The following is a 25,382-nucleotide window of genomic DNA, read 5'->3' as shown; positions in this document are numbered from 1 at the left end:
GCTGAACCAGGCTGGACATTAGAAGGAATTTCTTCAAAGAAAGCAATTCGACAAGGGAATGGGCTGCCCAGGGAAGTGTGTGTGGGGGGGTCACCATTCCTGGACGTGTTTAAGGAAAGACTGGATGTGGCACTCAGTGCAATGGTGTGATCGACGTGGTGGTAGGTTGGACATGGTCACAGGTTGGACTTGATGATCTCAGAGACCTTTTCCAACCTAACTGAGTCTGTGAAACAAAATTTTGACTGGCATCTTCCTGTTGAAGGTATTTCGCACTAAAACAAGGCTGAGTGGGAACCTCTTGGCTGGGACACCCCGCACCCCCAACCCCCATCTCGTAGGACTTCTGGCAGGGCGTCCGGCGGCGGGACCGCAGCCCCATCGCCCCGCCGAGCCCATTCCCCGCCGAGCCCATTCCCCGCTCCCGGCCCGGCCCGCACCCGCTGCCCTCGGCAGCACCAAAGGCCGGCGCGGGGCATTGTGGGCAGCCGCGGCGTGGGGCGTTGTGGGGGCGGCTCGGCCGGGCTCGCCCCGGGCGGATCGGAGCACGGGAGCCCTACGGGCCCGCGCAGCCGGCGGGGTGGAGCCCTCGGCGCCCCCAAAGCCCCGCAGCCGGCGCTGCCGCTCCCCGCCCGAGCGGCCGCGGGGCCGGGCTGGGCTGGGCTGGGCTGAGCTGGGCGGGGCCGGGCGGGGCGCACGGGCGTCGCTAACGGCTCAACGGCTTCCTCAGCCTCCGCACACCTCGGCCGCCCTGATTGGTCAGGGTAGCCGTCAATCATCGTGAAGGGCGGCACCATTGGCGGGCGGCGGCGCGGGGGCGGGGCGGCCCCGCCCGGGCGGGCGGGCGGCTCAGCAGAGCCGGTGAGCGAGCGGCGGTCGCGGTGCCGCGGGAGGAGCCGCAGCCGGAGGACGCCGCACTCTCGCCGTGAGGAGCGCAGCCGCCGCCGCCGCGGCGTTTCCTTCCCTCCACCGTAGCCGGGCTCAGGTGAAGCCGGTCGGGCGGGGCGGTGGGCGCGGGTGGCTCCGGTTTGTCCCCCCTGGCGCCGCGCTTTCCTCCCTCCCTCGGCGGGTTTGGCGCCTCTTTGTCCGGCCGGGCGAGAAGGCTGCGGCTGTGCCGCCGGCCCGTGCCCGCGGGAGCTGCCGTGCTGGTGCGCTCCGCGTGTGCCCGCCGCGCTCCGGGGCCGTGCGTGCCCGCGGAGCTGCCGCTCTGCTCCCGGCACGGCCCCCGCAGGTGGGCTGGCGGATCGGCGCTCCTTGCCGCGGACCCAGCTCCTTCCCCTCCTCCTTCGCTCCGGTGCCCGGCCCGCGGGGGCAGCGGGCAGCTGTCAGGGCTGCAGCCTGAGTCACGGGCTGACAGCCCTCCTGCAGACACCGCCATGGGCTTGGCTTCCGCCCGCCCGCCCGGCTCCACTTCCTCGTTCGCTTTGGGCCGGGAGAGAGGGAGGGAGGGAGGAGGGAGTGACAGGGCAAGATGAAGCTTGCACTGAGAGCTCTTGCAGATAGCTTGTGCTTTCAGGCATCACCTCCAACCGAGTAGTAAAAGTGCTCCGGCTTTGAGTGGTATCTTTACCAACTTGTCCTCGGTAGGTGTGGAAAGTAACAAGTTTCGTAGCCCCCGAGCGTGGTGCCTGCCCAGGAAGTTTAATGAGAATTGCTCCTAATTTGCCTAAACACAGGATGAAATGAGTTTTAAAAGAATAACACGCTTCTGGTAATAAAGGGGGATTTTTCAGAAGTAAACTGCATTGGTCAGCAAACTCTGCATGCAGTGACTCTTTTAATTCCACTTATTTTCCTCCTTACAGTTCCTTTTCTTCTTTTTTTTTTTCCTGTTGAAGCACTGTTTGTGCTCTTGATTTTTCTTCTTCTGTAGGTTTTTCTGCCGTATCCTGTCACAATGTCCTGAGCCACACTCCATCAGAGTGGACTAAGAACCTAACCTCTTTTATAACTGGGCAGGTCTTCCAAAACAGAGTAATCTCTCAAATAATGCATTAAAAAATGTGCTTCAAACTTGTAAAGATACTGTAGTAGTCTGCAGGCCAAGGTCCGCTTATAATTTGCCTGCTGTAAGGAAATACAAGGTAACTTAAATGGAGACTGTTGAACCGTGGATTGAAAGATTAAATTACACATTCTTGACTCTTGTATGCATCTCCTGTTTATAAGGCTAGGTATGGTAAAGTTTTAACTCCAAAGTAACAATCCTCTAATCAGTTACTGCCTGTGTAAAATGCTTTTGAAATTAGTCACTAGGTGACAATGTGACTAAGTTCACTTATTGATGGCATTCCAGCAAAAATGGCAGCAAAAATCATGGTGCAGATATATATTGACTCATAGATGCACTCTCTGCGTCTGTAGTGCTCTCACGAGGTTTCAGTGAGATAAATACTTTTCCTCTCATTACAACTTTCTAGTTAATAAAGCAATTGATAAATGTAAGTGGCACAGAAGGGTTCTGAAGTTGTTAATCACAATTTCCCAAACACAAGACTTCATGCTAATCTGACCTTGTAAAAATAACTGCAAGGAAATCATTCAACAGTTCTGCGATGCTCCATATCAGGTGGACCTGCTAAAATTGACGTGTTCCACTTCTTGATAGCTTTCTTTATTGCACTTATTCATAGTATGTGCACTGTCTTTATGGAGGTGGACAGGCAAAATTTTCTATAACACTAAAGTAGAAGCAAAACTTGTAGTAGTGGGTAAAAATGGGGATCTGATCTTTTCTACTGACCTGAAGCGTCCGAGTCAGTGTGACTGGCACCAAGCTGGTGAGTGATGTGGTTCTTTTTGGAATCTGGCGTTATATCTTGGATGCTTAACTTGTATAGCCAAGGTCTGATATTAGAAGATCTCTGGAGAAGAAGAGTCTGTGACCTCTGGAGAAGTGTTTGTGCTGCTGAGTAGCCCGTGTCTGTTTCTGTATAAACAGGAAGACTTAATAGCCAGGTTCTGTCTGCCCCAAAGGAATGAGTGGAGAAACTGAAGTCCTTTTATTGGCTTTTGCATAGATTGTTAGGATATTTCTACCATGGTCCTGGGTTGGTTTGTGGTTGTTTCTTTGTTTCTTTTTCTTTCAAGTAAATCTTGTAAGACAAAAGTTGCCAGATGATAATGTCATCTCAAGAGATAAAGAATAAGATTTTTTTCATTACTTCCTCTGGGTAGATTTTGATGTGTTTCAGAATGTTTTAAGAAGACAAATGGCTTGTGAGAGCTACACCATAATCTTTCTTCAAATTAATCTAATGTACAAGTAGTAATAATAATGAAAAAAACCCAACCTTGTCCAGTAAAATCATAGGAAAGGGAAAAATCTCTCACTTAGGAAGCTGAGATGATCTTTGTAGTCCAGCACATTATTCGGTATCATGCAAAATGTTTGAGAGTGTTCAAGCTGTGTAGCCAGTGGTAGCTCTAATGCTCACATCTTCAAGTTTTAAAAAACTGCCTTGCAGTTGGATGCCACAGGTGCTCAAGTCTCTTTGTAACATTACTTAGCATTGCAAATGTATCTACTGCACATGTGAGACTTGCATTTATCACTTCAACAAACATGAAACAATTATTTCACTTGAAAACATTTTATCACTTGAAAACATGTACAATTAATATCTTGGAAGGTCTTTAAAACTAATATACTGACTGTGTTCATGTAATAATTCACAGGTTGGTCATGTGTCAGGCTATTCACATGCAGGTATGAGGGAGTGCACGTATATCACCTGCTACTAGCTTTGTGAAAATACACTTCAGTTGCACTGGGAGATTAGTCTGTCTATATCCAAATTTCAGATTTGGTTCTGTTAATTTCCAGAACAAAGGAGACAGGACACATGTCAGAGATATTGTGATTTCTGAGCTGATTCTTCTCAGTCTTCTGCTTCCACCCCATCCCTAGGCCTGTGTCTTGCCCAGACTGATGTCACTTATGGATTAGTGTGACTGTAATAGGGTGAGATTATAAGTGGGCCCATGGGAGGCATAGGAACTCATCTAGTTAATGCAAGGGGTTACTGAAAGGGGAAATCAAAGCTAAGGTTGTGTTATTCTCCATAATACATCTACTTTTCTGTGCGGTAGCTTTGGGCTATTGGGTAACATGCTGAAACTAACTGATGACTAGGGTGTATTTTAGAGGCTCACAATTAGTGTGCACATCTACTAAAAGGTATCCAAAACCTTAATCCTTAGTCTATGATTTAATGTATTTTTGTTTGTTTGACTTAATAGTGCACTCAGTGCCCTCTAACATAATTTTTTTTCTTTGATTTCTTGTGTAAATATCTCGTTACTCTTTGCTTTCTTAGTTTATAATTGAGGCAGAGCTGTTTGCATGTTAAGTAGAGAAATTGTGTGCCTGACATTAAGTCTTCTGTGGGTTGGAACAAAACTATAATAGCAGACGATTGCCTACAGCAGCATTGTTTTTGCTGGCAGTTGCTCTAACTTAATGGTGCCTCGGTGACCTTGTACCTTAAATTTCTTTTCAGTTTAACCACACCATGGTTCTAATTGAGTTTTCTAGTGTAGAAGGAGCTGGAAACTAGCAACCTGATTTTAATAAGAGTATGCTGAAGCAAAAACACTAAATGCAGCTTCTGCCCTGGAAGCTAATGCAAATGGGTGTTGTCCAACTAAATGAAATGCATCAATTTACAAGTTCATCTTAATTATGGTTTATCCGCTTCACTTTTTTCTTCAGTGGCTGTGAGAACTTGTTCAGAGTACTTGAAGTAATAATCTCAACACTGATTCGTCTTGTAGTCCTAGGCCACTGTAGTGGCTTAACAGCTTCTGACCTCACTCCAGCCCAGTTGGGTTCAGCATAATGGGTTAATCCCCATTTTCAATTAATGGTCCCTTGGCCTGTTACTGTTCATCACGATATGTTGCCTTTCTGAGCATCCTAAAGAGTGTGAAGAAACACTAGTGTCTACAGTTTTCTGGTGATGGAGCTGTGATTGATTTCATTGCGTGATACTTCTGGAGCTAGTACTGACTGCTAGTCATGTCCTTTTTAACCACAGTGAAAGGGAAATGGGAAAATTGACCTGGCATACTTTGTCTACTGTAAATTGTTTCTTGTAGAAGTATTACAAATGTATTGCTGCTGGTTGCAGAGAGGTATAATGAAATGCTGTGTGCTGTGTCTTGACTCCATGACCTATTTATGAAATTTATGCCTCTAGAGTTTTGTACATAGGGCTTGGATTCTGCATGTCTTCATGACTAGAAATTCAGATTTCTCATAGTGCATGTATGCTGACTTTACTGAGAGCAGAAAATAAAACCACATCGGTAAGCGACTTCAGTAAACTCGGGCTAATAATTAATATGTTAAGGGAAACTTAACTTGAAAATCTGTATCATGAAGTCTTCTTAACTGATGAATACTTCCATTCATTAAGAGCTACCATTTTAATGAGTCTCGGCAGGAAATCCATTGTTATATATGCCTCCGCACAGAACTTGAGTTCTGATTTGCGTGAAAGCAAAGCGAGCGTTAAGACTTGTAAGAAAAAAGGTTTAGAGAAATTTTACAGCTCTATTTGGTCAGTTGTGTGCAGTCAGAGGGTTTTTTTTCCCTGCTGGACCAAGCTTCCTGTTTAAAATCTAAGATTTAAAAGTATGCTCTTGTAATACTTTACTTTGCTTTTTATTGTTTGTTGTGATGAGAGTACATTCACCTGTGTTTTTCTTTTAAATGCAAGATTTGACCAGTTCATTTGAATTTAGAGCCTTTTACAACCTACTTTACAACCTTGGAGATGCAGTAGATTTGACTTTGGTTAAAGTTGGTTGTGGTCAACAACTAACCCAGTTAATTTTAGAAACATAATTTAAATGTTCAAGAGGAAAAAAAAAAGGAAACCTACAGGCAAATTTCAATTAAAAATTTAGTTGCTTCTATTTTTTTCCAAATGTGACTGACTTGACAGAACTGTAGTATCAGTAAGTTAGTAAGTTCTTTTTGACAGGGACTGTTACATGTAGGTCTGCTTGCCATTCTGTGCCAAAATTGATAAAATCAGTTATTTTGAAATGTGTGAACAAAGTAATTTTCATTGATGTGCTATCAATTTAAGAAAAAGAAGCCTTATCTTAGGAGTTAGACATATTTGAACGGATATAGGATGTTCAGATGAAAGAATTTCACAAGAAATACTGAATGTAAATCTGAAATCAAACCAGTGAACTGGATTAGAAAGTTCCTGGTTAAGCACTTAAACTAGTTGGTATACAAGGTAAATTGATTTTTTCACCTTTTTTTAAATGTACATGAAAAAAATATTCTCTTTGGCTATATCAGTCATAGTTTAAAATGTAGAGGTAGGTATTGACATTTTGCTTTGGATTTTTTGGGTGGTTGTGAGGATGGATAGCTGTGTATTTAATAGTTAGTGAGTGGAACAGGTCAGAAGGGGAGGATTTGAGGTTAAGATAACCAGAAATAGCAATTTAATTAGTAAATTCTTCATTGAAGTAACTATCTAGAAAACTACTTTTTACTTGTAAATGCATATGAAGTAGTCTAGGAAATATTTCTTTTGTATTAGTGGAATTTAATTTTTTTTAGCAGAACGCCCCTTAAATATATTTTGTTCTTCATAGTTGTGGTTCAGGCATCACTTTTTTCCATTGTTCAGAAATAGAAATGATCTTTATTCCTTTCTGCCATCAAGTGAAATGTATTCAGACTTCTCAGAATTGTTTAAATAAACAGAAGTATGGATGCAAATATACAGTAGACTACCTAAAATAGTTAAATAATTGGATACTTGAAACTGCTGTGTTTCAAGTGGATGTGTCTGCATACTGACCAAGTAAATCTTCTTTCTTAGAGGAGCATAAATACCAAATAAGATTTCTATACAAGTACAAAAACTCCTTACATTTTGACTTAAGATTTGTGACTTAACTCAGGCAATAAAAGCTAAGTGAACTGGTTTATGTTGCAGTATGAATCTTTATAGCAGACACTAAAGTCTGTGACATTTCATTACACAGTAAATTATTGTGAATTGGTTTAATGGCCCTTTCCAAGTTTAATGCAGTATATGATGGGAAAAGCAAAACGAGAACACACAAATGTGATGAGAAAGATGTATTAGTCATAAAAGAAGGCTTGCCAATTTATTAGGCAAATTAATGTAACTTCTAAAAGCTATCTACATTGCCCATGTAACACTGACCTGTACATGTGCAAAATCAGTTTATCATCTTCTTGCACATGGTGGGAGGTAATCTTTTATGTGGCAAATCTTATTTTTTTTCCTAATGGGCAGAACTGTATAAATAAATTTTAGTTCTTTAGTGCTCAAAAAATTTGATGTAGACTTAAGTGACAAATATCACCACATTGTATTATTGCTAATTCTGTCAGGAGTAAGTGCAGGTGCAGTAGTGGTTCAGCTCTTGCTCATGTAGATAAGGAGAAGAATATTGGAGAGTCACGGGATTGTTTGGGTTGGAAGGGACCTTAGAGATCATTTAGTTCCAATCCCATGCATGAGGGACACCTTTCACTAGGTCAGGTTGCTCAGAGCCCCATCCAGCCTGGCCTTGAACACTTCCAGGGATGTGGCATCCACAACTTCTCCAGGCAGCCTGTTCCAGTGCCTCCCTGCCGCAGCGCTGCCCTGTGTATGGCTGTGGACAATGTTGTTAACTATGGGGGAAACACACAAAACAGTTTGGCTACTCTGTGGTCAGTGCTTCCTTATGTTGTCTTTTATCCTTTTAGGGCAGAAAGCAAACTTTATCAGAAACTTCCAAATTATATTTCCTCGTATGGGAACCGTGGAATACTACATCAGTGACCTGTCAAAAGGAGATAATTTTCTTTTTCTTTCAAAAAAGTATTTTCTTGTGTTTCCAGAATAGAGAAAATTTCATATGCCTTGTAGCCATGATTGCGATAGTCCAGACTGAGTTTCTACTTCAAGTGCCCTTGTTTTTACTCCTTTGAGATTGAAAGATGAGTCCTTTCTTCTCCTCTAACACAAAAATCAGTGTTTCAGGAGATCCAGACAGGAGGGCATGGTTGGGTGAATTCTAAAATTAGCAATGCCTGATGCTGTTCCTTTTTAAAGACTGATACATTTACCAATGACAGAAGAAAAGCACAGGGTCAGGGAGGGAGCAAGCTAACCAGAAGACAAACTTGAGGGTGAGGTGTACAGGCCAGACCAGTGTTCCTCGTGTTGCTCTACTGCACCATGAGCTTCCTGTAGAATAATGCTTACAATGGATGGCTAAGAGGCTGTGCCAGGCCTTGAATGCAATAGGGAAATGCCACAATCTGGATTTTCAGACTATTTTGAACATGATATTTATAGGCATATGTATTTACAAAACAAATAAGAGTATAATAAAAATAAAAATTTAAAAACCATAAATATTTTCAACCTGGCCTCCTTACACATCCTGGAACATAAAGGCTATGTAGCTTTTTCTTCTTTGGGTAAGAGTTGCTCTGTTCTCATGTCCAGAAAAAGTCTTTCTTCAGACCTCTGCCTCAGACATCACTGTTGTAAACAGAGATGTAGGTCTTCTTATTGAACTGTTACGTATTGCTGGAAGGATTGAGAATCCAACTTGGACCCTGTAGAGGCAGTACACTTCTCTGTGCCAGGATTTTTGCCTGCCATCCCCATAGCTGCTGTTAACGTTCAACAGAATTATTATTTGAAACAAGAATAAAAATATAAGATGTAGCAGAAGGCTGCTTGTACGCAGGCCTAGTTTGGCAGAATAGGTTGAGGTGAAAGTGTCTAGAGAAACTTCTGCTGCAAAATAAAATTAATACTTTAAAAAATTATTTACTAGATATACTTATCCTGATTCTTGGTTCTTTTCATTATGAGATGGAAGATGATTAGTAGTATTGATGCTGAGATCAAAGCAATTTGTCAGTTAATGTTAGCAAAAGTAATTGTTCCTGTAAGATGACTTTATATCGGCCACATAAATGCTAAATATTTGCATCTAAAAGGGTGTCTCTGTATTTGGGTGTAATTTTTTTTATTCCTTGTTCTCTCTTGCAGTGAATTGAAACCCGGCATTGACAAAGATGACGGGGAGTGCTAATTGATGTATGTAGAGCTATCTTACACAGTGCCTCAGAGTTCTTGGCAGATACCTTTTTAGCCTTAAATGAGAATATTAGGAAAGGGATAAAAGGTGACCCCGAGGTAACAAAGGTTAAAACTTTCTAAGTTCTTTCGCCCTCTCTCATGCAATGTCCGTAGGGAACTCTGCATGCCTGATCAGAACTTATGCAGGCCATTATGCCTCCTGAAAACAAGTCTTCCAGCAAAACAGCTTGAACAGCAGGGATGGGCTGCAATTTTCTGAACTACAGCTGTCTCCTTAAGTGGGATTACTTTGCTGAGTGGTCACAAAGAATTTGTTCTCCTCCTGGAATGTTTTCCTTGTGGGCACACTGTCTCTGTAAGAGGAATTCTCTCCTCTGCTGAGAAGGCATGTACTGTACTCCACTAATGAGAAACAACAGTTGCAGAAAGTGTATTATGCAGGATTGTAAACTTTGAATATTTATTCAAAGTGAATGGGGTTGGGTGGCAGCCAACCTAGCTTTGTCATGCTAAAGACTGGACTTGAAATCAACAGAAGGCTTCCCTCCCCCTCCCTAAATCAGTGTTTGGTGGGTTTAAACAGCATGTACAGGCTTCATAGAGCTGATTAACTGTATTGGTGCCATCTACATGGTAGTCTTTATGTCTCCTTGAACTCATAAGGTGCAATTAAAATAGAGGCAAGCATACCCTCCCTAGCATTAACTTAGGGAAGCTATGCCTGGCTTTATTTGCCTGTAACCTACAGTGGTTAATTACTGCATGCAGTGTGGTTGCCCAAGATTGTTCTGTGCTTCTGTAGCCCGTGGTGAAACCTGCATTATCCTGTTTTCAGTCCTTGGTACCCAAAAGTAGCCTCTTCAGATTGGCATTAATATTTGTTAAACACACACATATGCCGTGCTTGTAGGACTGTTCTCACAGTCCTGCTGTATTTGAACCCAGTGGAGAGAAAAGGTGACTATTAAGTGGCATGTAAGTGTCTTGCTGTACATGGCTTTGTGGCCTTTTCATTTTACCATGGGAAGTCCCATCTGCCAGAGCAAACCCTCTCTGTCAGCTGTTACAGTAGAATATATGCAAGTGCTGCTTCACACATACCAGAGTGGTGCTTGGCAGCTGATGAAGTGGGCTGGACACGAAGAAACCGGGAAACATTTATTCCATGTTCACTGTTCTGAGGATGTGTGTTGGGTACCTACCTTTAGGCCACTTGGAAAATGCAGAATTTCCTTTAGTTTCTTTCTTTTGTCTTACCTGTAGTGTGGCCAGTAGGTCACTTCTGTGCAATAGAAGCATCACTTATGCATTAGATGATTAGATTCCTCCTCCTAGGTTCTTAGAGCCTCACATACAGAGAGGGCACTTTAGTGCTCTACCTTGAGTTTAATTTACAGTAATAAACAGGGTAGCTGGCAAGTCTGGGCAGCACTACAGTCAAACTGAATATGCAATAATAATTGCCAGCAAACTGCATTCCAGTTGTGAAATAAATCTTTCAACAATGTATTGTGTGCGTCAGACTGTGACTGGAGAGGAAAGCACTGAACTACAGTAAGCCTAATAGCAGTCATTATGAATCCCAAATAAAGCTGAAATAGAAGAAATGAGTCTGCATGGCAGCATTCTGAATGCAAAGGGTAAGTGCAGCTCAGTGCCTTCAGGATGGGGGGCTGTGAGGGGGTGTTAATTGCAAGCTCTGGTACTTGCCTGGTGTTGTATTCTCATGTGAGATAGCTGAAATTTGTGATTCTTGCATTCAGCCTGAAGCATCAAGCACTGATGTGTCTCAATGTACTGAACTTGAGAAATAAGCAGCTATAACCTGTCCATCAGCTTAGCTTCCTGCCAGCTTTTCCCCTTCCTTTCCCTCCATCTCCTTGTGATTCATTTCTCACCCTCAGTGATTTAACCTCCGGTTTTTATGGAGGTGTTGCTTACAAATTGGAGCAGTTTGGGCTAACAAACCTAGCAGTTTTCTTTTTCATAAATATACTGGCACTTGGAGCTGTGAAGTGTCACCGCAACCTAAACAAATGAGAGCTGAATGGTTTCTTAGTGAATACAAGGGAATTATAGGAAGTTTTTTATTGGTAGGTTAGGGGTTTTATAATGTCAGTTCATGGTCACTGTAGCTAGCCTGGCCACCAAAGTCAATTTTAGACTAGTTTAGTCTAGCGTTTTAGATGCTCTTAAATATAATTTGAGGAATGTATTCAGCTGGCTGGGGAAAGTGAAATAGTTGAGTTGCAAGAATAATGTAAGTATTAGATGGTCAGATCATAGCTTAGCAAGGATTCCCATCATATGAATTTTACTGACCAAACTTAGTTTGAATCATTAGCAGCTTCTCAAAGTCAGATTATTTTTTAAATGCTGTGTATTAACAAATAATTAAATTTCTTCACTGAATGCAACTTAGTTGTATCCAAAATAGGGGCATAAGTGACCTATAGTGCTGTAATTTTTTAGTGCAAAAGTCTTGTCTTACTTCTAGAAATGGTACATGTTCCTTTTGTTCTGTGAAAGGGTCTTTTGACTTGTACTGTCTGACAACCTGCTAAAGGTAAGACAGTTTGGGAAGTGGTGAGAAAGTTGTATTCCTGAACTGCCTTTAAAATGTGCACTCTTTAAAGAAAGGGAAATTAACTTGTAGTCTAAATATGTTTGCTATTTATTGTTCGATTTTTGTAATCCTTTAGGGTAGTTCCCTGTGCACTGCAAGTAGAAAGGCCACTAGGCAAACCATGTGGGAGGATTGTTTAATATGAAATCACAGAAAATTTGTAACTGTGTCTTACTGGTGGATAGGAAACAGAAGAAAACTTCCAGTAATTACCCACTTATGTCCCTTTTCACGCAGGCTCAGTCTTATAGCAAAGTTCTGAAGTGTTGATCTGAATTGCCAAGGATTGGGTGCATGTATATGGCTATTTTGCATCCTCTGTAGCACAGTATTTCACAAATTTCTCATAATTCATTAAAACAGGAAAATGAAATGGTGTGTGAATAAAGCTGTCTATTCCAGTGTAGTAATGCATCTTTGCTAGGAATGAGGCTGAAGCCAAGAAAAGAACAGTGTGGGGGTCCCTACTTTAATGATGGTTTAGGTAACTCAAACTGGAGGTGTTTCCTTGCCAAGTCAGTGCTCTAATACTTGTAAGTGTGATGCTTTAACTCTTGCGTTAACACTCTTATGAAATAAGTATAGAATTCTTGTGAATTCTATTTCTTCTTCCATTCTTAGCTCCATAGTTTAGTAAAGCCCAAGCTTATCTAATTGAGCAGTGACTCACTCCCAGGAACAATTCTGTGGCTGCTGACAGAGTAAATGTCTGGGGGGAATGGGGGATGTAATACAAATAGTTATTGAAAATTAAATTGAAAATAGGTAATGTTCTATGCTTTTAACAGTTGCAAAACACTTGTAATTGAAAGAAAGGGACCTTACAGCAGAAGTAGCTTTCCAAACCAGATAAAGTATTTGTTCCCAGGTTTATGGGAGTCACTTGATGCTGCTTTAAGTAGAGTGTGTGAAGTGTCTTATAATTCAAGCCTTAAGGCTATGAAATTGCAGGAGACTAAGGCAAACTTCTGTCCATATGACTGTATTCCAGTGAGGGTTTGGAGTAATTCTGCCTAATTCAATGGGAATGCATGTCATTTTAAGTTAATTTCAGTGTTTGACTTGTTCCTCTCAAATGAACCTGTCTGCTGGGAAATATGTCAACAGGGCAGTTGGTATTAATTTTTTAAGGTTGCAGTACATACTGATGTCTTGGTCCCATCCTATTCATGATTGTAGAGATTGCTTTGTCTCTACATCTGTGACTGTATGGCATCTTTGTGGTTAGTATGTAGTTTATTATTTAAATTATGTAGTTAGTTAAATGGCAAAGAATGTCTCTTGGATCCTGAAATAGGGGAAAACTAGCAAAGTCAGACCAGCCTCTTCCCCAGACTGCTGTGAACCACAGTAAGGGAACATACTGGGTTAACGGGGAAGTGACTGTAGTATGTCATTTTTGGAAACAATACTAGGAAGGAGACATTTAAACTCAAAACAAGGATGGTCTGTCTTCCTTCTGTATTCTTTGGTCCTCTTGCCTATAGACTGGCATCAAAAGAATATTGTTAACGGTATTCTCATCTGGCAGTTGCACAATAGCTATGTAAAGATAAATGTCCTTGTCCTACATAATTATCTACACCCCAAATGCAAACTACCAGGCAAACAAATTGCTTCCTAATTTGTTCCTGAAACGGCAGTGATTTGCATTCATTGTGAATTGCTGTAAGAGCTTACTGGGCTTGCTTCCTTCTTGACCACTTTAAGGGATTTTTAAAAATGCCCAGTGAAATGCAGCATAAGCTAGGAAGAAAAGTTTAGGAGTCCATGAGATGGAACTTGCTGAATCTGATTCCTCTGGTACTGTTCTTGTGGAGAAGACAAATTAATGGTTGGTTTGTGGTATTGCTAGTTTAGACGCCCTGTGGGTTCGAAGTCGGCCTCTAGAATAGCTCTAATGCCATGTTAGCTTGAGCCTCTGACTTTGACTTCTACTACGTGAGGATTCTGTTCTGGAACATAGGAGAGAGCTGGTTTAAGATGATGATAAGAAGGCTGCTGCTGCCATGCAATAAGGGAATTTTCAAGTCTGTTTCAAGTTTGACATGCAGACCCTTTTTGAATCTCCATGCTATTATTTGGTAGTACTTAAAATACTAAAACTTGTATTAACTATATATATCTACATATATAATGTATTATATTAATATGTATTTAATATATTAAAAATATCTTGAACATAGTGTTTGGTGAGATTTTAGAATAGCTGTGTTAGACTGTTTATCCTCTTACTGTAAAAGTTGTTTTGAGCCCTGAAAATAAAAAGGTGTAGATGCTCTAGAATGATCTCTTACTGGCTGAAGAATATACTCTTGTACTATGTGAGATAATTTGGGTTTCTTTTCCTCTAGCAGTGAGAAGTGAGGACTATGTTTCAGTGTAATGTAGGACACTTCAGATGGCTGGTTACTTTGGATTCTTCAGGAAATGATGAAATTGAATTTAGCTGAAGCATAGTGCCTCTGTGTCCTGCCTGATTATAGCCAAAAAAGGCAACTGGTTACATTCTGGGAGTTGCACAGGCAGGAAGCTGTGTAATGGAGGGTAGAGCACAGCTGTTGCCCTGCCAAACCTGATACAACTCTGAACACAATTGAATATTTATTTCTTTTTTTTTTTTTTCTTTTTCCCCCCTCTTTCCTTCCACTCCCCTTTTTTAGCCCTTTGATCACAGTCTGCAGATGATTCTCTGCAGTGTCATGAAATCCTAATATCTTCTGTTGAATTGTTGATCTTCTTTATTTGCTATATACTCTCTCTGACTTGCTATTATAGGATGGTTTTGGAGCTCTCCCGACAGCTCAAGTTTTTTATGGCAGCCTCCAGACTACTGCATCTTATCTTTACAACAAATTTGTTCATCATGTATCTACTAAAATCTAGTTTTCAGGAATAATACAAAAAGGAGGAATTGCTCTGAGAATCACCATTGTGGTTGAGGTGGAAGTGCCAGTGACCCTGTGGGGAAGGAAAGATGAGGTCAAATGTGGAATAGTTGCTTGGCATGTCCTGTAAGGCTTAAGATTTTAAAGATTTTAAATTCAAGCTAAAGGAAGTGATTATTTATAAAGTGATTTTCTCTTTGTATGCTAAAGAATTTTTGACTATGAATATACAGCTATCCATACAGTCTCTGGCACAAAGTTGCATACCACTTACAGTGATACATTTGTTGAAAGGAATTTCCCTACATGCTTACAAATGACTGGTGTGGGCATTGGCGCCCATCATTATTATGGCTGATGCATTTCTGGCTTCATTCACTGTTTGCTAATGCTGGGACTCTTACTTCTATTGTTGCTCTCATGCATGTTTTGGGAATTGAGCTTCTGTACTGCTTTCAATACTTTTTTGTCTGCAGTGTGTATAGTCAGACTTCACTTACTTGATTTGCCTGGTGATTTGTAAATATGAATTCTGCAGAGAAGTTATCCATATAGCTTCAGATAGCCTTCTAGGACATTAGTACTCATATTTTCATTTCCTGTTCTTTAGGTGGTAAAGAGCTCTAGTTTCTATTCAAGCTATGAAAAACATATATTGAGGACACTGGTATCTTTGTGAGGAAGAATTTGAGAAGTAATGTTTATGGGATCTCGTAAAGAGGCTGCTGTTACATGGTTAATGAGCCTTGACGCATGCAGTCTTTTTCTGATTGAAAGGACTTTTGAATGGCACTAATAAAATTGCTGCCTTATAAACTGGAAAATCCCTGGCGGTAGTGTTCTGGTTTTGATGAAACACTAAATCTAGGGTGCCATTTTGCAAGTAGGCAGCCTAAGTCTCCTTTTTGTAAGGATGAAACTCTCTCCTCTATCTGACCACAGCTTCATATAAGGATGTTAGTAGAAGATATTTAGCTGTAAAATTTCCTGATTTATTCTGTTAGTGTCTTGGAGATATTTTGCTACTGAACATTATCTAGGAAAAGAAAGATATAAACTGGTGGACTGGGTATTACTACTAAGCTGATGATGGAAAGTATCTAATACCACTTTTAACTGGCATCTGCAAATTACTGCTATCTTTTAGAAGTAAAGTGCACCTCACATTCTAGGCTGGTAGTTGAAATTTCTGAGAAGTGGTTTTTGATTTATAGCTTATCAGAATAAGGAGATACAAAGTAGAAGTGTTGATTACACATTTATAATTTTATTTCTGAGCCAGTGTCTCTGCCAAGTAGAGCAGTGAAGGGTTAATCTTGACCTGAATGTTACTGATATTATTTCTGATGCTGTGAGGATTGGTACAGATTGTTTGGTGCTTGTCACTTTAATGTGCTTCCTCTTTTCTGCCAAATAATGGCTTCCAAATGCTTAAGGGTCGGTGTTTTGTTGTAGGTTTTGGTTTTTTTTTAAACTGCTTGCTAGTTTGTTTTTTTTTTTTCATACTCTTGGCAAGCAACACCTTGGTCTCATTGGAAGTTTGACAACTTTAGCAGTGCTTACTAACATGAAATTAAAGGAGGGAGAGGCATGCTCTAATGACCAGGGATTCAGAGTACTTAGCATGTGCCTGTCTACCTCTGAGAAGTTGCAAGGCAATCTGAGGCTTTAAAAATAACCTTTTTCTTCATTTTCCCCACTCTTCACAGGTCCCCAACTGTAAACTACAATGTCGCAAAGAGACGCAGATAAGTACCTTTATGTGGACAAAAACATCATCAATAACCCCCTGACTCAGGCTGACTGGGCAGCCAAGAAGCTGGTATGGGTTCCCTCCGAGAAGAATGGCTTTGAGGCAGCTAGCCTGAAGGAAGAAGTAGGAGATGAAGCCATCGTGGAACTGGCAGAGAATGGGAAGAAAGTGAAAGTTAATAAGGATGACATCCAGAAGATGAACCCGCCCAAATTCTCTAAAGTAGAAGATATGGCAGAGCTGACGTGCCTGAATGAGGCTTCTGTGCTTCACAACCTGAAGGAGAGGTACTACTCGGGACTGATCTATGTAAGTAATCTTGTCTGTTGGGGTAGGAGTTCCTGATTACATAGTATGTGAACTTAATGTAATTGCTTTGCTCCTAGATGTGTATGTTAGCCTTTCATTGCCCCTATACACAACTCATCATGTGACTTACCTTCTTCCCTCTACTTAACATTTTTTTCACTAAACTATGCCAATCCCCCTCTAGTTAATGTTGAAGCTTTCAAGGAATGCTATGGTAAATCTGGCTTTAATGTTCTAATGGCTTTGTCTGCAGGATGTTTTGAATGCCTTTTAACTTTCTCTTAGCAAGACACAAGAGCAGTTGGATAGTGGTAAACAGGGAGTCTGATCTGAACCTAACCAAATAATAATAATAATAAAAAAAACACAGTCCTAATCCACCAAGCATCTGAAATGTGTTTCCCATGTCTGGAGCTTCAGTGGGAAAGAACACTAGTGCCAAGCTTTTTGTGTGGATATCAGAGCATCTTTCTAGAGAAGAAATATGTGTGCCTGCTTGTACTTAGAGATGGGAAATGTTCCTTTTTTTTCCATCCCCAAATGGACAAGAGCAGAGATTCCTGCTTCTCATTGCTGTGTAAATAACAGATACCATTTATGGAACCAAGGGTCATTCCCAATGAAGCAGGCAGCAACCACTTCACTGAAAACCAAAGGCAATAGAGAAAGGTGGGGAAGGAGACTTTGGAACCTTGACCTAGTTCTTCAGTTCCCTTCTGATTTTCCCCTTCATGTTGCCTATGTTTAGCAAGGAGATGTTGGTCATGCTAGCTTCTGCTTTATTAATGCTTTGCAGTTATAGAATGAGTTGTTAAACTCAGTGATAGTGTAAAATTTGTGTGCAGTGACTGGTTAAAACAGAACTAGGGGGAGCACATGGGAGAAACTCATGACTTATTAGTGCTGCGCCTGCTCTTCTGGAGTGGCATGAAAGCATACAGATGACTCTTGGAGAAATTATCAGACACTATCTGAAAGATGCAAGGCTGATATAAATTAAGTCTGACTTCCACAGTCTGATGTCAAAGTTTGAAAGCTAGTGTGATTGGAGGTTGATGTAGTTTATTACTTTTTGTAGTTAACAACTCCTTCCACTATTGGTCAAAATCTACTCTCAGATGGAAAAATCTTGGTATTCAGATGAAACAAGATATGTAAGATCCATGTGTAACATTTTTAGAGTAGGAAACACTGCTACATTATATGATGATTGTTGAAAATAATTCAGCAGTGTCTCAAGGTCTGTTGTATGCTGTGCAACGGTCTGTTTTACGTATCTTGCAAGATACCATCTGAAATTTCAGACATAGTCTATGACTAATAAATTGAGTTCTTCTAATTGGATTATAAGAAGATTGTAAGACTTTTTTGTAAAAAATCCCCACACCCTTCACCCAAGCAAACCTTGCATAGTATTTCTCTATTACAGAGTCTGAGTCTTGCCAAAACTGTGTTCTTGTGCACTTGTGAAATGGACTGATCTCACCTGTCAGCAGTTCTCAGCAAGTCAGGAGATTAATGGGAAGGCTTAAAATACTTTCATTGGAGTGGCTGTTAGTTGATCATTAATCCGCTTGAAGAAAGGGAGTACATGCAATGCATCTCCAGCACAAATGTCTCTGGAAAGATCACAAGCATAGTTTAGTTCTGTTCTTCTTCCTTTCTTATTTGGCAGCAGGGCTGTGTGTTTTTATAAGTTATTTTATTCTTTCCTTTTTATTTATCTTTCTTTTTCTGTCTTTCTGTCCTGTAACATGAAGGGGGAAATCTTATTGCTGGTGCTGGCAAATTCTGAGTGAGGCATGTCAAACAATTCAAGAACTAAGAGCTTGACTCCAAACACCATTTTACTGTTTCCATGTGTGGATTGGTTCTGCACTGAGGGGACATGCTAAGAGACTGGCTTTCATATTAACCCTTTCTATTTGGAATCCTCTATCAAAAGATCATTTTCAGCTTTTGTGAATCATTTTTGCTTACCTGAACCGCTTTGTTTGTATTCTGTGTGAAAGTCAAAACTTAATCTTACATGTTCCAGTTATTTTATTGAAGCTAACCGTTACTGGAAAATAAATTTTCTGATGCTGTCAGCTTTGTGCCATGCTGCAGATGGTCCTTTCAATTCCTTAGAGCTAGTTTAGCAGTTAAAAAAATAAAACTAGTTCCAGTTTGGCGTATGTGTCGCTTGAAGTAGTGTAAGGTAATGCCAGAATTCTATTTTGAGATAGTAATGTCTGAGACAAAGTACAGATTTCCAAGTCAGTTATGCTTATAATAGATGAACCTTTGAATTAGAACCTTGGGTTCAATTCAGGGATTTATGCATATAAGTCTTTATTTGTACTTCAGTAAGATGAAGATAACTCTTGTCTTCTCTGTGGTAGGGCTGGCAGCTTCTGCTTATTAATACAACTCAACTTGCTTCCTGTATGAAACTGTCAGTGGACTCAACCAGCAGCTGTAACATGGTGGTCTTACTCAGTTTCTTATCCCAGCCATGATTAGTTGCCTTTCTTTATTAGACAAAAATATCCCCTCACACAGATAAGGTTGTTTTACTGCATGGAAACTTCCCTTAGGTATTTCTCCTGGCAAGCAGAATTTTGGAAGAAGGTGGTAGCTTCTTCTTGCATACTTGTTTCATGGCCTCTTCACTCTTAAGTGAAATTAATGTGTTCCTTTTCTAAACTGCTGCTCTCATCCATAGGGTGGCTTTAGACATGTACTCTACTTACTTGAAAAACAACCATTCTAATTTGTCACCAATCACCGCCATGAAGAGTCACACATACACAGTTAAGAAAACTCCACCTTCCTTGTGGACTTGTGTGCACTGTAAACATGCTGCTCTTGCACTGACCCATTTCTGTCTTTGTCCTACTCTGTGTTCTACTGGTGTAGTCAAAGGTCAGGAAAGCATCACCCAGACTTCCAGCTTTTATTCTCTGCTGTGCAGGTGCTGTCAGACTTGAGGGAGGACTAAAGCTGAGGCAAAAGGAACTGACATTGCTGGTTTGGTTGCTGTAAACTCCTTAAACTGTTCCCTTCAAGCACTACCTGAGCCTAACCTGACTAAAAGCTTAGCTTCCTGGAACTTTAGAAGTACTATGCCAAAAGATTTGTAGCCAACTTTCATAGTTTTCCACTTTGGAAAGACATTTAGTATTTTTTCTAAGCCATTCCAATAGTCCTCAAATATTAAAAAAAAAAAAAGAATGGGAAAAAAAAGGAGGGAAAAAAGAGTAGTTCTGCAGACATATCTTGATTGTTTATACTGGGATGTGGAAAAGAAACCTTAAATATCTATAAAAAACTTACTTCCTGGAGGATATCTGTCTGAATCTACATCTGAATCTGCTGCATGTTAGAGTGGACTTGTTACTTAGTGTTAAGCGCCAGCATGTAGAAAATTTGGACATAAACTACATCTACTGCCACAAACTGTGTAGTAGATGCTATTTTCACCCTTCTGATCACTGCAGTCTAATCCTTACCTTTATCTAGCTAAGGAGCTAAATCTGATTAAGTACTCTCTGTGCTCCTCGTGGAGAACTCTTTACCACTCCAAAGCACTCTTTTTTTCATTGAGCAAACAATGTAAGAGATCTTGGCAATAGAAATAAAAAGTGGCAAATGTACTGTCTTCTGGTAGCAATGCAAGTTGCTGTAGAAAGCTGCTTATCTCCAGATGTTTCAAACAGCTGCTTCTAAAGTTGACAGGGAGCTAGGATAGCACTAAATCCCAGGAGTCAAGCTTGGAATGCTATTCTTAGAATGTCTAGGAAATATCTAAGAAGCCTCTGCTCTTCTTATTCCCTTTGAAAGTAAAAGATTTGTTGGGCTTTTTTTTTTTTTTTTTTTTTTAAGGTACTCAGAGCTCAAAGTTTGTGTTTGTGGAGTTTTTTTTAAGAAGCTTAGTATTTTCACTGGAAGTGTTTTGACAGTTGTATTCCCTCAGAACTGTGCAATTTAAGCCAGTGGAAACCAGTTGAGAAACAGAGGTTTGTTGTCAGAGATCATGAATTAACCATTTGATATGAATTAGAAGTAAAATTTGGCATATATTGCTGACTCTTTTAGCGTGAACTACTTAAGAATTGTTTTCTGTTTTGACTGATTTGGAACAATACTGAGCATTCTAAATATACATACTGAACATACTATGCACTGCTGACCTTACAATTTGAATCGATTTCTAGTCATACTTGCTACATGATAAATCATTAAAGTATTCAGACTTGGAGGGTCTTCAGGAGGCCATCTACTCCAGCTTCCCATTCAGAACAGGATGGCACTGCCTTAGGCATAGTCCAGCAGTCTTGAAAACCTTCTAGGACTATGCTGGTCTTATTTTTCTTTTAGTAACTATTTTGGCTTGAGGTTCTATTAAGTTTAGTGATCATTTACCAGCTAAATCTATATCAAGCATGAGACAGAACATAAAATGTATGCATTTTGGAGTTAAGCACCTGCATTATATAATGAACAGCACTTACTTTGAAAGGGAGAAAAGCCAGTCCTAGTGGACTGTCAATTAGCTGGAGAGCAGACCAGTGATATCAGTGTGACTGATGGGTCAGTTGATGTTCAGTGCACACTTGGAAGGTCAAGGTGATAGGACTTGGGCTGTTCCTCAGATTCTAATATTGCTTAGTGGGAAACATTCCACATGGCATCACTGGAAGAAGTAATTAAAAAAGCACTGTTTGGTTTTTGTTTTGTTTTGTTTTTTCCAAGTAGTGTACTGTTAAAATATGCAAATGTACAACATTTTTAATTTCTCTCTCTATTTTCTGGGTTGATTTCTTTCCAGACCTACTCAGGCCTGTTCTGTGTGGTAATCAATCCTTACAAGAACCTGCCCATATACTCAGAAGAAATAGTGGAGATGTACAAAGGCAAAAAGAGACATGAAATGCCCCCTCATATCTATGCCATCACAGACACAGCCTACAGGAGTATGATGCAAGGTGAGTGCTGACTGAGATAATGACTCTTGTTGAAATCACAAATCAAGGTTGCAGTCAAAACACTGTAGGAGAACAACAACTCACTGCTATCAAAAGGCATTATTGTCCTTGCTTACAGACACTATTTGGTACCAGCTTTTGTGTTCAGGTGAAAAGCTTTCTCCTGCTTTAGTGGGTTGAAGACTCATACAAAAAGCCTGGTGAGAGCTAAATTCAACATAATGAACAGGCTGGTGTGAATGCATGGGTTTCAGAGAAGCAGGCAAGGAGACCTGAGGCAGCAAAGTTTCTGTCTCAGTGATGAGCCTATGAATTGAGATAGCTGTAGGTGGGCAGGTACGTGTACTGTTTGATAGAGGCTTTTGACAAAAGCTGTTTTAAAATCCAGTTGCCCTATCTGATTTTGAGGAACAAGCTTAGTATAACCTATATTTTGAAGTGTGCTGGTCAGTGGTAGCTTTACTGTCAAGACTTGTTTGGTTATATTCTTACTTTGTTAATAAAACTCACTATCAGGAAATACTAAGTACATTTGCTGCCTTTTCATGGAATGAAAGAAAGCAAGTGGATAGACATATTTCACTTCACATTATACAACTGAGAATCAGAGAACTGTGGATATTATCACTTGAGGACTTCTAAATATGGAACTCTGAATGCCTTGTACATATCCGTGGTTCTGAGAGGAGGTTTTTCACGAAGTCAGTGGTGGTGTGTGTGATGCTTGGAGAGGTTCAGGTGTGGAGGTATTTTGTGCTTTTCTTCCTATTTGTTACCTGGGTTTTATGAGGAGGCATACTTTGTAAGGTTTAAAGAGTGTAATGGACAGTTGGATTTGGTGTGGCTGTGTGAATGTTACTACTCCTTTATTTTTTAATGCCTAGAAATGATTAAGGTGTTTGTTCCCCCTAGGTCTTGTCACTAGCATCACATTTTTGAACAAAGTCCAGCTATAATAAAATCATGCTTTAAAATTCTCATTAGTCTCAGTTTGAGTTCTGCTTTTCACCTGCCCTTGCTACCACTTGCACCTCCAAGTATAGGAGGACTATAATGATCTAGGTTCCCAGAGTGGAAAGCGAGAAAATCTCTATCCACCAATCTGTGTTAGTGTCTTGCAACAAACTTGGTGTGGGGAAAGCTGATAAAGGTTGCTAAAGTGTGGTGCCATACAGGGCAGAGTACAGGGGTGAGCTAATCTGATGGATCAGTTAATCTATATTTGTAAAAGCCTGAGATGGAGAGAGGTGAGTACACAGACATGCTGAAGTGGACCGGTGTCAGGGTTGGTTGTTGGTGGCAATTTGCTGAAGATGTGACAGGTCTTCAAGAAATACAGCCATACTGCTGGTGTGTTACTCTGAAATGGATGCTGTATCCAGAAGATAAAAACCTGTGAAGCTGGACCTCTAAAGAGTCTCACTTCCCTTAAAGAAAGACTATATCTGCCATGATATGGTCAATAATAGATTCTCCACCTATATTTTACATGGCAGAATGTTGTCCATAAACCTCATTGCACTTTTCCTTCTTTTATTACTTCCTTCCCTCTGTTGCTTGCTCCTTGTTAGCTCAAGCACTAATTTGTATTTTTGTTAAACAAGCTATTGACTTAACTGTACCAAAGTTACTGTTCCCTAGAAAGAAATCTTATCTACATAGAATCAGAAACAGTTTCTTTGGCAGTGTTATGAGGAGACTGAAGAAGTCCTTTTCCCTTATAGACAGCAGTTAAAACACTTGAAAGTTCACGTGCCTGCATCTTGTCCTTTGTCCCTGCCAGGTATATCAGTATGTCATAGAAGATACCCAAACAGCTACAATTCTGCACGAGGGGACAGGTGACCTTCCTTGGTCTGATGGTGGTTCAGAGGTAGTGATTAATCTGTGTGGGTATTTTCTTTCTCGTTGAGAAGAGTTGATGTCTCTCTCAGACCACTGCTTGGATGATGTCTAAAACTTGGAAATCACAGACTTGACTTGCTTTGTTGTACAAAGCTGAAGAATGGCAACCCTGCCTGTGCTTTCCAAGCATGGGAAAGTTGCTATGAGGTCTGCTGGACTGTTTACTTTTCCCAGAACAATTCTAGCTATGCTGTATTCTCAACATTATTGATAGTCTAGAGGCTTACCCCAGATCTTCTTTGCCTGGTTTAAGATACCTTGTTGCTGAGTTTTTGTAATGCTTGTTGATATGAATATCATTCACCAGTTAGCTTTTAAACTTGCCTGCCTTGATTTGTTTAACTAGGTTTGGAAAGATTTTTCTGTGTGGTTTAAAAGTTGCCTGTGTGTGCTACAAGACCTCTGGAGATTATTTTAGATTTATTTATTGCCTTATCTCCTTGTTTCAAAGGGTAGCAGTAGCATTCCTATGTCTGCTACCGGGAGTGAGGGCGATTAGTAGGTTGTTGCAGTGTCTCTGGTCCTGACTAGCCTCGAGGGGAATGGAAGGCAGCATTCCTATTCCACTTTCTCGGTTTTGCTCAGCAGTGGGGGAGGTTTGGTGCAGCAGCCAGTGGTATGGCAGGAATCTGTACAGAGAATAGAAGATGAAAGGGTCGGGTGCTCTACATGAGCCAGAGGCATTTAGGATTAGGCTGCCTTCCCTAGGTTACTTTCAGAGCCCTGAAGACTGGGAATCCTTCATGGCCTGGAGAAGGATAGCAAGCTGACTTGACTCTGACTTCTGTCAGCACAGGGTATAGTTATTTCTTAAACTGACAGTGTGGAAAAGCTTTGTGTGTTAATTGATTTGGACTCAGATTTTTTTTTTTTTTTTTTGTTGGTTTTCAGTCAACTTTTGGTATTTGAATAAGTAGGGCTTTCAAAGGGATGGTTCATCAGGAAGGGAGAGGAAGATGAGTTTTGTTCCAACCTCTGCTAATCCAGAAACTATTTAACTCTTTTCAGACATCTCTGCTGATGTACAGTGGATGAGCTTGGTCTCCTTTGTAGATCTTCTGGTTACTCCATTGACAGAAGTGTCAGGGCACTTAGATATTCCAAGATATTATCTTGCTTTTTGTTATTTTTTCCCAGAAGTACTTTCTTCAAGAAATAAAATGGTGAAGGACGTGTTCAGAGTGGGTTGTTCATTGTTACTGGGATTTTTCCCCCTCCTTTCTCAGACCCAAGACTGTGACTCTCAGAAAGGAGATGAAAACATTATTTTGCTACATGTTACCTGGAGAGACTTCCTGTGCTTCAAGAACAGAACTCCCAAAAAAGTGTAACATTTTTGCTTTTAGAGAAAACAACCATTTGTCTTAATGTTTTTGTTCCCTGCGTAACCTGGATGCCAGAAGCCTCAGATCTGCTTTCAGAAGAATTATTCCTCTGGTGCTAATGATTGAAGCACAGTGCCTGCAAGTGGAAGCAACAAATCTTGAGCAAACAAATCATTATTCTAATGCAGCCGATGTATACTGAAGAAGTACATTCTTTGCATCAATTCACAGTCTCCAGGGCCTCAATTTAGAAAAACATCTTTTAAAGCTGTTAAACATCACCTGTTTGTCTGTTTGGAACACACACAGGGAATTTTCTGTGTCAGATGGTGATAGAAGTTATAAATGTCATTGGTCTCTGAAGTATGGTATCTGTTTTAATGCCCTGAAAAGTATCTGAAACTTTTGTAATAGAAGTTGGGTCAGTATGGTGATTCTGGTCTACAAAACTTAGACCTGTTCAACTAAGATAGGTAGGAGAGGGAATAGACAGCAT

General features: G+C 40.5%; 1 protein-coding gene across 1 annotated transcript in view; it reads left to right on the top strand.

The window, feature by feature from the left end:
• Positions 1-840: 840 nt before the first annotated feature.
• The window catches only part of MYH9 (myosin heavy chain 9), a 68,857-nt gene continuing 44,315 nt past the window's right edge, over positions 841-25,382 (top strand). Inside the window, exons 1-3 of the mRNA XM_021554050.3 lie at positions 841-985; positions 16,334-16,686; positions 21,500-21,656. Coding sequence (XP_021409725.1) covers positions 16,354-16,686; positions 21,500-21,656 — 490 coding nt within the window. The 5' untranslated portion in view covers positions 841-985; positions 16,334-16,353. The remainder of the gene's footprint in view (positions 986-16,333; positions 16,687-21,499; positions 21,657-25,382) is intronic.

Source organism: Lonchura striata, chromosome 5, assembly GCF_046129695.1.
Source record: "Lonchura striata isolate bLonStr1 chromosome 5, bLonStr1.mat, whole genome shotgun sequence".
NCBI classification, from domain to species: domain Eukaryota; kingdom Metazoa; phylum Chordata; class Aves; order Passeriformes; family Estrildidae; genus Lonchura; species Lonchura striata.
Note: the sequence above shows the minus strand (reverse complement) of the source record. Positions and strands in the feature narration are given on the sequence as shown.